General features: G+C 43.7%; 1 protein-coding gene across 2 annotated transcripts; it reads right to left on the bottom strand.

Moving 5' to 3' along the window:
- Positions 1–6,116: 6,116 nt before the first annotated feature.
- LOC134570636 (uncharacterized) lies at positions 6,117–13,615 on the bottom strand. Of its 2 annotated transcripts, XM_063428566.1 has the most exons (3): positions 13,479–13,615; positions 8,552–8,581; positions 6,117–7,242 (listed from the first exon to the last, which is right to left on the bottom strand). In XM_063428566.1, the coding sequence occupies exons 1-3, from the start codon at positions 13,577–13,579 to the stop codon at positions 6,690–6,692; spliced, it is 684 nt and encodes a 227-aa protein (XP_063284636.1). In that variant the 5' UTR covers positions 13,580–13,615; the 3' UTR covers positions 6,117–6,689. The 2 variants fall into 2 exon arrangements, with proteins under 2 accessions (XP_063284636.1, XP_063284637.1); XM_063428567.1 differs by lacking the exon at positions 8,552–8,581.
- Positions 13,616–15,914: the final 2,299 nt, after the last annotated feature.

Genomic DNA, 15,914 nt, shown 5'->3' with positions numbered 1-15,914 from the left:
TCCGGGTGTTCGCAAGACGTATTCTTTGATCTCCAAAGATTTCTGGTGGCTTTCGTTACGGAGGGATATTAAGGATTTTATCGGAGTCTGTGAGGTCTGTACTAAAACTAAACTACCGCATTCGCTTCCTTGTGGCCTTCTACAACCTCTGGAAATTCCTGACAAACCTTGGTCCTGTGTGGCAATGGACTTTATTGTGGATTTGCCTGTTTCTAAAAGGCACACTGTTATCCTCACCGTAGTTGATAGGTTTACCAAGATGGCACATTTCGTACCTTTACCTAAACTTCCGACTTCTCCTGAATTGGCGGAGATATTTGCTAAAGAGATTTTTCGCTTGCATGGGATTCCTTCGGAGATCACTTCTGATAGAGGCTCCCAATTTGTTTCACGTTTCTGGAGATCATTCTGTTCTCAATTAGGCATCAAATTGAATTTTTCTTCCGCCTATCATCCTCAGTCTAACGGAGCTGCCGAACGAACCAACCAGAAGATTGAGCAATACTTACGTTGTTTTGTTTCCGAACACCAGGACGATTGGGTCGGTTTGATTCCTTGGGCGGAGTTTGCGCACAACAATCTCGTTTGTGACTCTACGCATTCAAGCCCCTTCTTCATGAACTATGGCTTTCATCCATCTATTCTTCCCTCGGTTTCTCCTTCCCAAGGAGTGCCGTCGGTTGATGTCCATGTTGCCAATTTGAGGAAGTTGTGGGATCAGACTCGACAAATTCTTCTACACAATTCTATGCTGGTTAAGAAACATGCTGACAAACGTAGAAGGGCGGCTCCGAATTTTGTTCCAGGCGATAGAGTTTGGTTGAGTACTAGGAATATTCGCCTTAAAGTTCCTTCCATGAAATTCGCTCCTCGTTATATTGGTCCCTACAGGATCTTGACTCGAATTAACCCAGTGGCGTATCGTCTAGCTCTCCCAGCTACTTTACGCATCCCGAACTCCTTTCACGTGTCATTGCTGAAACCTCTAATCTGTAACAGATTCTCCTCCACAATCGCCCCTCCTCGCCCTGTTCAGGTGGAGGGTCAGGAGGAGTATGAGGTTAACTCCATTATTGATTCTCGTGTCTCCCGGGGGAGAGTACAATATTTGGTTGACTGGAAGGGTTATGGTCCTGAGGAGAGGAGTTGGGTACCACAAGAGGATGTTCATGCTCCTCGCCTTCGCAGGGCATTTCACTCCCGCTTTCCATCTCGCCCCGGCTCCTTCCGCCCGGTGGGCGTATCTGAGAGGGGGGGTACTGTCAGGGTACCTGAAGCCTCTACCTCTGAGAGAGGTAGAGACTTAGAAGTTTATCCGTCCGGACGGCATGTCTCCTCGGTTCCTCGCGGTTCACCCGGTCTTGCAAACGCCGGCCGCGAGGGAGTCACTTCCTTTTATAGCAGGAGGCCCGGAGGCCGACGTCATGACGCCAACCCGGAATGCCCTGTCACTCAAATCTGTGGAGACGAATCAGGACTCGCCGGAGGCGTGTCTTCTCTCCCTAACCAGGATACTTAACAGTGGCTCTCTCATTTACTCATTGCCCTGTCGTGGTTCTAGTCTGCCTAGTCACACAGTGCTCTGTTATTCTCTTGTCTTTTGGTTCTGACCCGGCTTTGGTATTTACTCTCCTGTCTTTCTGTTATCCTTGACCCGGCTTGTCTCTCGCTTACCTGTCTTCTCGTTCCCTCGACCTCGGCTTGTCTCTGACCATTCTATACGTAGTTTTACGTTAAGTCCGGCCATTCTAAGGTCCGGTATACGTATCTGCTACTCTTTGTACTCTGCGTGTTGGATCCCTGACCCGATCCTGACACCCTGACACGAACATAGACCAGCTCTCTAACGCGGGAAATCACGTAAATCCCCACGCTTGAGAGCTGTTCGTAAATGTGCGAGCCGTCGTAAAACAGGTATGTTGCAAAGCAAGGACCACCTGTAATAATAATCATTGAAAGCTTTGCCTATTTTTTTTTGATAACAGGCATTCTTCCTCTTTATATATGATGTTTGAAATTTTATTTATTTTTTTATTTTATTAGTGAGCAGTGTATCTGCTCTATTTCTTTTATAATAAAAAGTGTTTTTAGTCTCTCTCTAGAGTTTTACTTACTTTGTTCATGAGATGGTCATTCGTTTTTTTTTTTTTACATCTGTGATCTCGTTTGATGATTCAGACGGGGATACCTTGTTATCTTTAGAGCGGTTGTATAATTGAATATATAAATCCGCTTACTCCTTCTCTCTGGATTCCTTGGTCTTTGCTGCACTCTAAATTATTATTGCTCGGAATACAGAGCACTACAGAGTTCCAAACTACCTCTAGAAGCAACATTAGCTCAAGAAGTGTGCAGCGGAAGCTTCAAGAAATGGTTTTCCATGGCTGAACAGCTGGATACAAACCTCCCAGTAACATGTGCAATCCCAAGTGTCAGCTGGAATGATGTAATGCACGTTGCCACTGGACTCTGGAGCAATAACTATGTTCTCTGGAATAATGCATCATGTTCTATCAATCTATCTATCTATCTACAAAATCTGGGTGTGGTGGATACTGAATACTGCCTCTAGAATATATAGTGCCTACTGTAAAGTTTTGTGGAGGAGGGATAAAGATCTAGGGCTATAGTTTGGGGACTGGTCTAGAGTAAAAATGGAACATTAAAGACATTTTTAAAAATTGGGTGCTTCCAACTTTGATGTAACAGATGGAGGAAAGTCCTTTTTTAGTTTCTACGTGGCTGTGCCCCTGGTCATAAAGGAAGTCCATGAAGACATAGTTTAACGAGCTTTGTGTGGAGGCACTCGGACGGCCTGCATAAAGCCTGGACATGAGCCCCACTGGACAGCTTTTGGATAAACCGGAACTTTGGTTGTGCGCCGTATCTCACAAATCCTCTATTGGCAGAATGTGCACGATATTCCGACTCTATATCAATGTCCATGGTTTTGTAAAGGGATATCCAACAAGATCATATAGGTGTGATGTTTAGGTGCCCAACTACTTTTTGCCATATGGTGTATACATATTTATAACCATCACTAGGATGATCCCCCCAGTGCAGTAGCTACAATGATACTTTACCTTTAACCCGTGATCAAAACTCATGCGCTGTTGACACAAATGTCATTTGCAAATGACAAATGTCATTTGCACTGCTTGACAACGTAATTATATCTTAATCACACGTAACACTGCATAGCTTACTATAATATAGCTTGTTATATAAAAATAATATTGTATTTAAATAGTGTAAAAAACGATCTAAAGGAATGTGTGACTTTCACGTAATGCCGTGTCTATTTTTATTCGTTAGTTTTAGGTTCTCATTATACAGAACTCGGGTAACTTATTTTCATCTCTAAATGAATTATGTTCCTATAAAATACAAATGGATTAGAACATAATAATTTGATAAAAATGAATGGGAAAAGACCGGTTTTATTCACTTTATAGTGAATTTCAGAGAATTAAAAAAAGTTATCCAAAATCAGCACATTTTACCTAAAATGTTAGTTTTTAATTTACTATAAATTGTTTATGAGTTGCTTATGGTGCTTATTTTACCACTGGAAATTAAAACAAAAAATCAGCTTTGTGCCGTTTGTTATCTTGTCCGTGTCCCAAGCTCCCCATAAACTCTCCAAATACCTTCCAAAGCGGACTCAGCCGTGTCTGATGAAGAAGTTGCATAAACGAACGTGAAAGTAAAAGCATCCTTGGTAAATGATACAAATGGGAAAGCGGCAAGTCTTTAAAAAACTTACAGTAATTTAAAAACCAACAAACCCACAGATCAGGAAATGAAACCCCCCAGAATGGAACCGAAAACAGCATTAATTCCCATAACCTAGTTAATGTGGTTATTTAACATTTAATATAGAAACAACTCTTTAACCCCTTAAGGACAAAACTTCTGGAACAAAAGGGAATCATGACATGTCACACATGTCATGTGTCTTTAAGGGGTTAAAGAGCAAGAATAGTACATAAATAAACATATTACATATGGGGTTACAGTATAAAGTGGGCAGGTCCATACCTAGGGGTTGGCAAAACCGCCCCCCACTGCGAGTGCAGGCCAAAGGGGGCGCAACAAACAATGTCAGCAGGGCCAGCACTATCCAAGCACCAGCCCTGCTCTGTGCCATGAGGGCCGGCACTTAACTGGCAGGGAAGGGATAGGAGACCCGGGACCTCTAGCCTGCAGCTCTGCCTTTTTTTCTTGAGAGCTTAGAGCCATGAAGTCATTTCTAGTGACAAGTCTAATTTGCAGTGATTTGAAGTAGTCCTAGTGCCTGAAGTCTGTATGTGCAGCGTTTCGCTTTAAAATGGCCGACAGCTTCCTTGGGGGTGTCATCAGCCAGCCTGGAACTAGAGTTCAGGACTGGCTAATGTCAATTCTGTGCAACTTTCATTGCACAGAAGTTCATTCATTGGCTGAGAGTGGTAGCTGACGCTCTCAGCCAATCAACAGTGATGACTGTGGCTTCCATCTTTTGCGGCTCCGCAGAAGCTAGAAGTGCATCGCTGGGCCACCAGGGAACATCGGAGCCTAGCGGGCACCCAGGTAAGGGGGCAAACCATTATCGGGGAACTGAAAAAAAGCCCATCATCTTGGCATCATGTTCAACAGGAGTTAATGGAATATGTATTTATATTGCATTGATCTTTTTCCATAATTATTCTGTACCATGAGATTAGGGCTAGCAAGATGCAGGTTTTCTAATCCTTCTGTAAGGAATTCTGAATGTCAATACTTGATTTGTTCATTCATTGCTTCACACACCGATCCTGTAACATTTCTCCATAAAAAGAACAGCAAAAATATATATGTATACATTCCATCGCGGTTTATCCATTTTTCACATGCGGTCATTATGTTGAGGTTCAGTCAGCAGCAGAACTACTGCAGGTGCAGGCCACACCGGAGCCCACTAGCTAGGCACATTGGGTGGCTCTCACACTTAGGGCCACCTAATGGTATCTTACATCAGGGGCCCAACCTTGCACTGCGGCCTTTTAATGGCAACACTGGACTCCCTTCAGTTTGACAGTTTGGCCACAAAGTTTGGATGAAGTACGTACAGGTCACTTTCTATCAGATTACACAGAGCCAAATGGGGGGAATCCTGGATCAACTCCACACTCTCATTATCCTTAACCAGCACGTGCTGCAGTAAGCCGACTCCACCCAAAAGGTAGGAAACTTGAGAGTGGGTAAAACTATGTAAATTATGACATGTATATGTGTTTGTGTGTCAGTGTGTATGCCTATCTGACAGAGCCTAGAAAATATACAAATACGCACATAAAAAATTGAGCACAAATAAAATCAATGAAAGTTGCTTCACTCCTTCTGTTGATATGGGGCAGCAAAATCACAATTTATTAAGGCTTCATATTTATATATAGAACTGTCTGGATATTATTCCATTTCATACCATCTGCAATGTAGGCAGAACCACGGCAATACCTTTTACCACCCTACTCAAAAATTCAGTTTGCCACCACCGTTATGTAGCTGTAATCTCCAATTGTTTATTTAACCCCTTAAGGACCAAACTTCTGGAATAAAAGGGAATCATGACATGTCACACATGTCATGTGTCCTTAACCCCTTAAGGACACATGACATGTGTGACATGTCATGATTCACTTTTATTCCAGAAGTTTGGTCCTTAAGGGGTTTAAAAAAAATGATAATGTCTACATTGCAAAATAACAGAAAAAGAAAACAAAAGAAATATATAGAAAATGCATTATACACAAATAGTCCAATGTCTGATAAACCGCGCCCGGAGGCCGGAGTTTAACCGTTTCAGTTCATTTTGATGTAGTGCAGTATCCTAACCTCACATTTATGTTTTTTTTCCCCTCCCATTGAGTGATAAATAGCAAGGCTCCCAACTGTCTCGGAGTCAGCGGGATAGTCCCTATATCAGAATCCTGTCCTGCAGTCCAGATTGTGTTCCCTGGTGTCCACAACAGCTTGGCACCAAAACCTCTCCCCAAAAAGTATAGAGCAAGTGCATCATTAGAAGTCTTCATGCTACACTAAGGGCACTAGGACCATGCAGAATGCTCTGAAACAATGTTCTTTCGTGGTCTGCCGTTAGTGGGTCGTCCTGTGTGATTGGCAGTCAGTCTGGCGGGCCGGACGATCTCCCTGAACATGATCATACCAGCTATCCTTTTAATCTACATTCATGCTTTTCACAATACACTGTGGCACCACCTATGGCAGAGCGCCCCCTCTGTCTGCCACCCGGTACTGTAACATGTCTCTTCTCCATTAATATTGACTGGTGCTCTGAAGTATTATTATTCTTAGTATTCTGCACGCTTTGGGGTTACATATACTGCATGGTTGAATTGTACGTCGAGTTCCAGAGACATGTAAAAATTTACTTCATACTAATGTGTATTATGTTAAAACTTGTCTCGCAATGTAATGGGAGGTTCATGTCTGTGTTCATAGATAGAGTGGGTGCTCATAGAATCGGGATATAAAAAGGTAGAGATATATATAGATCACAATTTAATTTATCATCAAAGAAATTGAAAAGCAGCAGAGCTTTACGGTACACTGCCTGATTGCATCAACAACCCTTATTACGCCACTTGATTGGGATGGTGCCCTGCCAAGGATTTTGCTTTCTCTTTGCAGAAGTTTAAAAAATGTCCTCAGGTTAGATGAACACTCATCTCAGATGCTTCACATACAGAGTCTCTGGACCTCTCCCCACAGCAGGTGTAGGCACCATCTTTGTAATCACCCTGGTGGTTCATCCAGATTTCAAAAGCACAGCAAATGTCGTAAGCCGATAGAGAGTTTCCTGCGTCACATTCTGTGGATGCTACAAGGTATGCATATCCCAGAGCATGTGATGCTTCATATATCAGTGTCCCCGGAAGGGATCCTAGTCCTAAATACTCCCTTTGTCTATAAAAACTTGGCGTTAAATTAATTATGTTTAGACTTTCATTATAGCTTTTCCAATATGATATCTCAATACTTTCAACCTCCTCTGTCTGCAATTTATCAATGAGGTTTTGCACGAGGCTGGGACTGATCAGAGGAACGTTTTGAAACCTTTTTCGTTGTCGAAGTTCTTCAGGTTTGTCCACCAAGAGGCTGTGCCTTTTATCCAAAGCGTCGGCCAAGATAAGAAGAGTTCTTTCTGTTACTTTGTCAACTGGTCTTTTATTGCGACTTTTTGACCGCTGTTTGAAGTCTCTGAAACACACACAAATAAAAACTTGAATGAATCACAAAGTATGTTTGCCGAGCTTGGCTGATACATTCTTGCCTAGTTTATGGATGTTTATGTTTCATTGCTCATTCAATGTCACCCATTCCTGTACACAAACCACATTATTTTATGACAGCAATGATGGGATTTTTTGAAGGAACACTACGAACAAATTAGCGTTAAATTTACCCAATAGAAACTTTTAGTCTAGATTTACATTTCTTTCCCCTAATAATACCATGAAGTGTAATTCATTAAGTGTTTTAATTAAGAGAGTATTCATTCATTAAATCTTACTTAAACGTTGCATGCAGCCATTTTGTTATAATAGAGATCTGTAGAGACTGCAAACCCTCCTCTTCTAACCCCTCCCAGACTTTGCTGTTTAATCACAGGCTTCCCAATACAGCTTAATGAGACGTCTTTATAAGTCAGGTGCTCTGGGCAATTGTTGCCTCCTGAGGTCAGCTGCATTGAGCTAACGAAACCAGGAAGTAACATTACCTGTTGTCTGCTTCAAAGCCAAGGGGCCGTAACCAGGTTGATTTATAAAAGTGTCAATTTCTATTGAAATCTGCACTTTTTGCTAAATTTAAAAAAAGAGGACACTCTTCACACATAAAGCTTTTCAGCAAGCTGAAGTTGTTTAGGGGTCTGGAGTGACCCTTTAAGCTCACATTTTCTCCTATATTTATATCACATGGCCTCTAGAGGGTGCCACCTCAGCCTGGTTTCCATTGCTAACGATGTTGCACACATAACAAACAGAGACACTGCACTCAATAAGATCCATACTGGAGCGTTCTCCCAAGGTACAGAGTGAAAGAGTGTGAAAGAATAAAAACTAAACTCTAATGAAAAGAGAACAAACAAGTATAATGGGTCTGAAGTCAAACACTAATCACACTCAGCCAGCCATTTTGAAACGTTGTCCAAAATATAAAGCAAAAGAGTGTAATGGATTTAAGATCAGATTTCTATAGCTCTAAGTCATCCGCATATATAAAGCAAGAAAGAACTAAGAAATATTAACCAAGGCGACCTTGCAAACCATCTATAAAGAATAAAAAACAGAACTCAAAACAGCAAACGAGATCCTTAGAATGCAAATCAGAAAATAGTATTAATGCATAAAGTTAGTATCACTGAGAAGAACACGTGCATTTCATAAGCAAAGTGTCATCAATGAAGCAGCATATCAATCTCTAAAGGAGGTAAAGTGTAAATTAGGATCGGCCAGCTAAAATGATGAATAGCAGGAGAAGCAGCCAAATGAAAAGGAAGCTGAATTACCTCCAACTCTTCGGAATCCGAGGATGGCACCTGAAAGAAGAACTAATAATTAAATGCATTGTTTAGGCCTTCAGGATACAAAGAATGCAGCACATGTATCTAATACTTCTCCCTACGCTCCAGCAATCAAAACCTGTCTCCAATCCTACGTAAGGAGGGACATGATGCAACGTTTACTATCTCAATTGAGGGACATTATGGTAAGTGTTTAGGAACAGGACGTCCCATACGCTTCGTCATGATAGTGGACTTATGACAGGTGTTCTTTCTCATTGTAGTCTCACAAAAAAAAAAAATCAACTTCAGCTCAGCCCCTTTGGCCCTAAATTTGAAATCTCTGGTTCTGATCCCAGTTAACCCCAGCAACACTGTCTGTCTCACTCCTGCACCTCACGTATTTAGGTAATCTCTGGTTCTGATCCCAGTTTACCCCAGCAACACTGTCTGTCTCACTCCTGCACCCCACGTATTTAGGTAATCTCTGGCTCTGATCCCAGTTACCGGAGTAACACTGTCTGTCTCACTCCTGCACCCCACGTATTTAGGTAATCTCTGGCTCTGATTCCAGTTACCGGAGCAACACTGTCTGTCTCACCCCTACACCCCACGTATTTAGGTCATCTCTGGTTCTGATCCCAGTTTACCCCAGCAACACTGTCTGTCTCACTCCTGCACCCCACGTATTTAGGTAATCTCTGCCTCTGATCCCAGTTACCGGAGTAACACTGTCTGTCTCACTCCTGCACCCCACGTATTTAGGTAATCTCTGGCTCTGATTCCAGTTACCGGAGCAACACTGTCTGTCTCACCCCTACACCCCACGTATTTAGGTAATCTCTGGTTCTGATCCCAGTTTACCCCAGCAACACTGTCTGTCTAACTCCTGCACCCCACGTATTTAGGTAATCTCTGGCTCTGATCCCAGTTACCGGAGTAACACTGTCTGTCTCACTCCTGCACCCCACGTATTTAGGTAATCTCTGGCTCTGATCCCAGTTACCGGAGTAACATTGTCAAAACTGTCACAATGATCTTTGGAACAGTACCTAAATTACACAAATTACTCAATTCCCATCTATCCATCAAAACAAAATCAAATAGCACACTGACCGCAGTCCACTCTTTCAAATACTTGGGTATGATGTTAGACCCCAATCTATCTTGTGGCCTGTACATAGAAAAACTTGCATCTAAACTTTATCCAAAACTAGGTGCCCTGTACAGAACGAAATCCTGCCTAAGCCCTACAGTAAAGGAAAAGATTGTACAGCTGATCATTGATTATGCCAATCATTGATTATGGGGATGTAGTATATGCACCTGCACCGCAAATCCACATTAATAAACTGAATACATTGTATAACTCGTTCTGTCGCTTTGTGCTACAATGTAATGACATGACCCACCATTGTGACATGCTAAAATAACTAAACTTCCCCGCAACACCAACACCAGGTGGAGGGACAAATGTCCTATAGGCCTCAAACCAACAAGTCATCACGTCCCCACAACAATAGCATTGACATTTCTGGCCTGGCAATCCCCAAGTACTAAAGGAGGCAACTCGATATAACGCACTAGTCCACAATAGAAAATACTGTGCATAGTTACTTTCAATTTACTTAACAACTTGTTCCATAATCTGGTACTTTTAATGCAAAGTGTGCAAAGTCTCTTATTGCCATACCAATGTTATGATATGTTTATATACCTGCCTACACCTGCTGTTGTGGGAATGTAGGCATCTTTGTTTTCTCTAAGCACAAATAAAATAAAGATTGACAAAAAAAAAAAAAAGAACGAAACTGGCTTTCGCTGGAATCCAGACGCACCCTTCATCTTTCCAGCCTTGTGTTTAAGAGCTTTTCTGGGAAGCTCCCACCCTACCTGAGCAGAATGCTCTCCTCGGCTGTTCCCACCTCCTATAACCTCAAATCTAGTACCAGCACTTTATTTAGTTTACCTCAATACATAAATAACAAGGAGTTTGTTGCACTCACCGGAACATGCTTAAATGGGGGGGCTGCTGGGGGCGAATACATACAATAAAAAATAAAAATCCAGCGCACTCCCAATCTACTAAACAGCTACTTTTGTGCTGATTTTGTAAGTTTTATTAAAAACAAGTAATCTAGGCAAAAAATAATAATATGATCATATAATGTAACTAAAACCCCATTATTTTTGCCTATATTAGGTGTTTTTAATAAAACTTATAAAATCAGCACAAAAATAGCTGTTTAGTAGATTGGGAGTGCGCTGGATTTTCAATACAAAAAAGAAAGCAGCCCGATCCTCCTTTTCCTACAGAGCACCACAATTATGGAACGACCTCCTGCACACTTTCAAATCTTTCCCAAGCCTAAAATCCTTTAAGAGATCCCTCTCTACATACCTCAAAACAGAATGCACCTGTCATGGTTGATTATATATTTCCTACCTGTTCTATGTTAAATGTTGTATATATTGTGTATTAATATTATTTTTGTATTTTATTGTACCATAATGTAACAATGCAATGTTTTGTGGACCCAGGACATACTTGAAAACGAAAGAAATCTCAATGTATCCTTCCTGGTAAAATATTTTATAATTAATACATGAATTCACTTTGGACATCATTACAAACAATTCTCACTTTAGCGAATAATGCTGAATATACTATCAGGGTTATTTACTAAAATGAGAATTCAAATTGCATTTCTAATTTTAGGCTTGAGTAGCTGAGCTGAAAACATAGAGAGTTTTTCCAGTTTGGTTATTCCGATCCTAAATTTGAAATTCACTTTGATTTTACCTTGAATTCTCTCTTTAGTGAATAACCCTGTAGTTGTTAATATGCAATTTGTAGAAGTATCATAGAGCTCCGCAGCAACAAAACTCACATTAATGTGCAGGGTGTATTAAAATATCACAGAGCTCCGCAGCACTAAAACTCACATTAATGTGCAGGGTGTATGAAAATATCACAGAGCTCTGCAGCAACAAAACTCACATTAATGTGCAGTGTGTAAAAATGTATCGCAGAGAGGAACACTAAGGGAGGGGGGAGGAACATTAAGAGGAATGGGGGGCACTAAGAGACAGGTAGGGGGGGGGGAGAGGAACACTAAAGGACAGGGGAGGGAGGGGAGAGGAATACTAAGGGACAGGGGAGGGAGGGGAGAGGAACACCAAGGGACAGGGGAGGGAGGGGGGAGGGATACTAAGGGACAGGGGAGGGAGGGGAGAGGAATACTAAGGGACAGGGGAGGGAGGGGAGAGGAACACTAAGGGGCAGGGGAGGGAGGGGAGAGGAACACCAAGGGACAGGGGAGGGAGGGATACTAAGGGGCAGGGGAGGGAGGGGAGAGGAATACTAAGGGACAGGGGAGGGAGGGGAGAGGAACACTAAGGGGCAGGGGAGGGAGGGGAGAGGAACACTAAGGGACAGGGGAGGGAAGGGAGAGGAATACTAAGGGACAGGGGAGGGAGGGGAGAGGAATACTAAGGGACAGGGGAGGGAGGGGAGAGGAATACTAAGGGACAGGGGAGGGAGGGGAGAGGGATACTAAGGGACAGGGGAGGGAGGTGAGAGGGATATTGAGGGACAGGGGAGGGAGGGGAGAGGAATACTAAGGGACAGGAGATGGAGGGGAGAGGAACACTAAGGGACAGGGGAGGGAGGGGAGAGGAACACTAAGGGAGGGGGAGGGAGGGGAGAGGAACACTAAGGGACAGGGGAGGGAGGGGAGAGGAATACTAAGGGACAGGGGAGGGAGGGGAGAGGAATACTAAGGGACAGGGGAGGGAGGGGAGAGGAACACTAAGGGGCAGGGGAGGGAGGGGAGAGGAACACTAAGGGACAGGGGAGGGAGGGGAGAGGAACACTAAGGGGCAGGGGAGGGGAGAGGAACACTAAGGGACAGGGGACGGAGGGGAGAGGAACACTAAGGGGCAGGGGAGGGAAGGGAGAGGAATACTAAGGGACAGGGGAGGGAGGGGAGAGGAACACTAAGGGACAGGGGAGGGAGGGGAGAGGAACACTAAGGGACAGGGGAGGGAGGGGAGAGGAACACTAAGAGACAGGGGAGGGAGGGGAGAGGAACACTAAGGGACAGGGGAGGGAGGGGAGATGAATACTAAGGGACAGGGGAGGGAGGGGAGATGAATACTCAGGGACAGGGGAGGGAGGGGAGAGGAACACTAAGGGACAGGGGAGGGAGAGGAGAGGAATACTAAGGGACAGGGGAGGGAGGGGAGAGGGATACTAAGGGACAGGGGAGGGAGGGGAGAGTAATACTAAGGGACAGGGGAGGGAGAGGAGAGGAATACTAAGGGACAGGGGAGGAGGGGAGAGTAATACTAAGGGACAGGGGAGGGAGGGGAGAGGAATACTAAGCGACATGGAGGTGGTTGGGGTGACACCGTGAGTTACTGCACCGGGTGACACCAACGCTAGTGACGCCACTGCTCCGCAGCACTAAAACTCACAGAAATATGCAGTGTCTATGATTGTATTACAGAGCTCTGCAGCACTAAAACCCACAGTAATGTGCAGAGTGTATAAATGTATCACAGAGCTCCATAACAATAAAACTCACAGGAATGTCTGGTGTATAGAAGAGCCTGGCAGAAATAAAATCCATAGTAATATGTAGTGTATATATGAGTGTACAGAACTATAAACACATTTTTTTTTGCCGGTATTTGGCATAATATTTGACATTCCTATTCAGAGATTGGGTTCTGGAGCAGCAAGTACACTCTAAACAGACAAGTACCCTGACACTTTATACACCAGTGGGTCTCAATCTGTGAGCCCCCCATGCAATGTCACTGGGTCCCTATAGTCTAGAACAGACATTGACATTTAGGGGCCGTGGGAGTCACCATATCACAGTCTGGAAACCAAGAGATTCCAGTCTGGCAACTTAAATTTAAATACCTGATTTTTTCACTCATCTCAGATTTTTCACACACCGAGTCCCTTGAAGTCTCCCAACAACAGCTATAGGAGCCATCTACGTAATTTTCACGGTGATTCATCCTTTGTTCAAACGCGGTCCTAATCGTCTCCTGTAATGCAGGCAGTTTCATCCACACCACCGATTTATAACTTAAACAACATGAGGCTTGGGAAATGAGCAATCCTGGGCGCGAATCAGTGCTCAAAAATTCACATTTTGTAAAGAATTCTGGTATCAAACAAGCAACATTAGACGTATATTGTATGCATCCATCACACTTCACAAATATCACGTTTTGTAGAACTTTGATCAAGTTTTCCACTAAAGAGACAGAAATTAAGGGGCAGCTTGACATTGACAGCCGGACAGGATCAGCATAGTCCACCAGGAGACAGTCCTTCTTCTTCAGAGCATCAGTCAAGATCTTGATTGTTTTCGTTCTGGCATCTTTGGCTAATATACTCTCAACCATGGACAATGAGCCCCATAAGTTGGATCGATCCATGGCTGCAGGACAGCAGACACTGGTGACTATCGTAGAGGACAAACTAGGCTGCGGTGCCTGCAGCACACAACTGCTTTATATGAAAAGCTACAAATTAGTTTCACTTTCCTTTTCTCCACAAGAACAGAGTTTCTGTTCATAATAATGTACATATTCTTCAATGAGTAAGGACTTTAATCTTTCATTAATCTTAAAGACATGAATCAACTCATATTCTGATCAATGTTTCTATTGGCCAAAGGTTGCCAAATACTTCTTATATAGAACTTCTCTAAATATATATGAAATCAGGAAGGCTGCATTTACTTATTTGGGAATCCAGGCCAACTCCCATGGTTTTGCACCCGTCCCTATCACAGGTGCCTAGTTTAACCCCTTAAGGACCAAACTTCTGGAATAAAAGGGAATCATGACGTGTCACACACGTCATGTGTCCTTAAGGGGTTAAAGGACCACTCTAGTGCCAGGAAAGCATACTCGTTTTCCTGGCACTAGAGTGCCCTGAGGGTGCCCCCACCCTCAGGGACCCACTCCCGCCCGGCTCTGGAAAGGGGAAAGGGGTAAAAACTTACCTTTTTCCAGCGCTGGGCGGGGAGCTCTCCTCCTCCTCTCCGCCTCCGTTCCTCCCCGTCGGCTGAATGCGCACGCGCGGCAAGAGCTGCGCGCGCATTCAGCCGGTCACATAGGAAAGCATTCATAATGCTTTCCTATGGACGCTTGCGTGCTCTCACTGTGATTTTCACAGTGAGAATCACGCAAGCGCCTCTAGCGGCTGTCAGTGAGACAGCCACTAGAGAATTAGGGGGAAGGCTTAACTAATTGATAAACATAGCAGTTTCTCTGAAACTGCTATGTTTATAAAACAATTAGTTAACCCTAGCTGGACCTGGCACCCAGACCACTTCATTAAGCTGAAGTGGTCTGGGTGCCTAGAGTGGTCCTTTAAAGGCACTATTTAGCCTTGCACTGCAGAGAGCCCAGGAGGAAGGATTTTACAAGTGAGTGGGTTCATATCATAAAATCAGGCAGAAGCATAACTAGGGACTAGGTGCAAGAAACAAAGAAGATCTCCCCCCCCCCCCTTTGCTCTCCCCTAAGTAATATACCTGAGATATGGGGTATGTGAGATACTTGTGGTGGCTGTGTGTGATTCTGTGTGGGGCAAGGATGAGTGTGATTGTGTTGGTTGGCTGAGTGCGATTGTGTGTATGTGTGTGGCTGGCTGTGTGTTATTGGATATGGGATTTGGCTGCCTGTGAGTGTAGAGAGATTGGCCCTGCTAGGGGTCACTTTCCTAAGCATGGCAATCCCCCGTGCTGACATTAACAAGCACCCATACTCCCCCAGCAAGCCCCCAGTGGCTTACTAAGCGGTCACCGGAATGAAGCAGAGAACAAACATCCTAACTGATAAAGCCGACAGGCGAAATGCGTCTCGGAGCAGGACCACCTGCAATTGAGGACTGGTATCACTAGGCACTTTCCATATATATATTTTATGTTTTCTGTTTAATAATGTGTATTTTAAGTGATTCCTGCTCTCAGAGGTCCTGCATTGTTCTCTGCTTACATCGTTCATGAGGGGCAGTGCTCTCCTTATAAGCACATTCACTGGTATACAGAGAGCCTCGTATAATCGTTATCCGTTTCTCTCTTTTTGTCTCCCCATTTGGAGGAACATCTGACCAAGGACCAAGAGAGAGAGGGTTTGGTATTACCTAATATACCTCTGTGCAAGTGAATTGAGCCTATCCATATGTGGCTCAGGACCATGTGAGTGTGGTCCACACTTTCTTCTAAGCACCCTGTGAGGCTCGATATACTTCACCATTGTATATATATCTTTTTTCCTTGTAGGCAATTGCGTACTTCCCCATATTGTATAGGGGTAAGTTCACTCTGTCTCAGCG

The sequence above is a fragment of the Pelobates fuscus genome, chromosome 8 (assembly GCF_036172605.1).
Source record: "Pelobates fuscus isolate aPelFus1 chromosome 8, aPelFus1.pri, whole genome shotgun sequence".
Classification (NCBI taxonomy): domain Eukaryota; kingdom Metazoa; phylum Chordata; class Amphibia; order Anura; family Pelobatidae; genus Pelobates; species Pelobates fuscus.
Note: the sequence above shows the minus strand (reverse complement) of the source record. Positions and strands in the feature narration are given on the sequence as shown.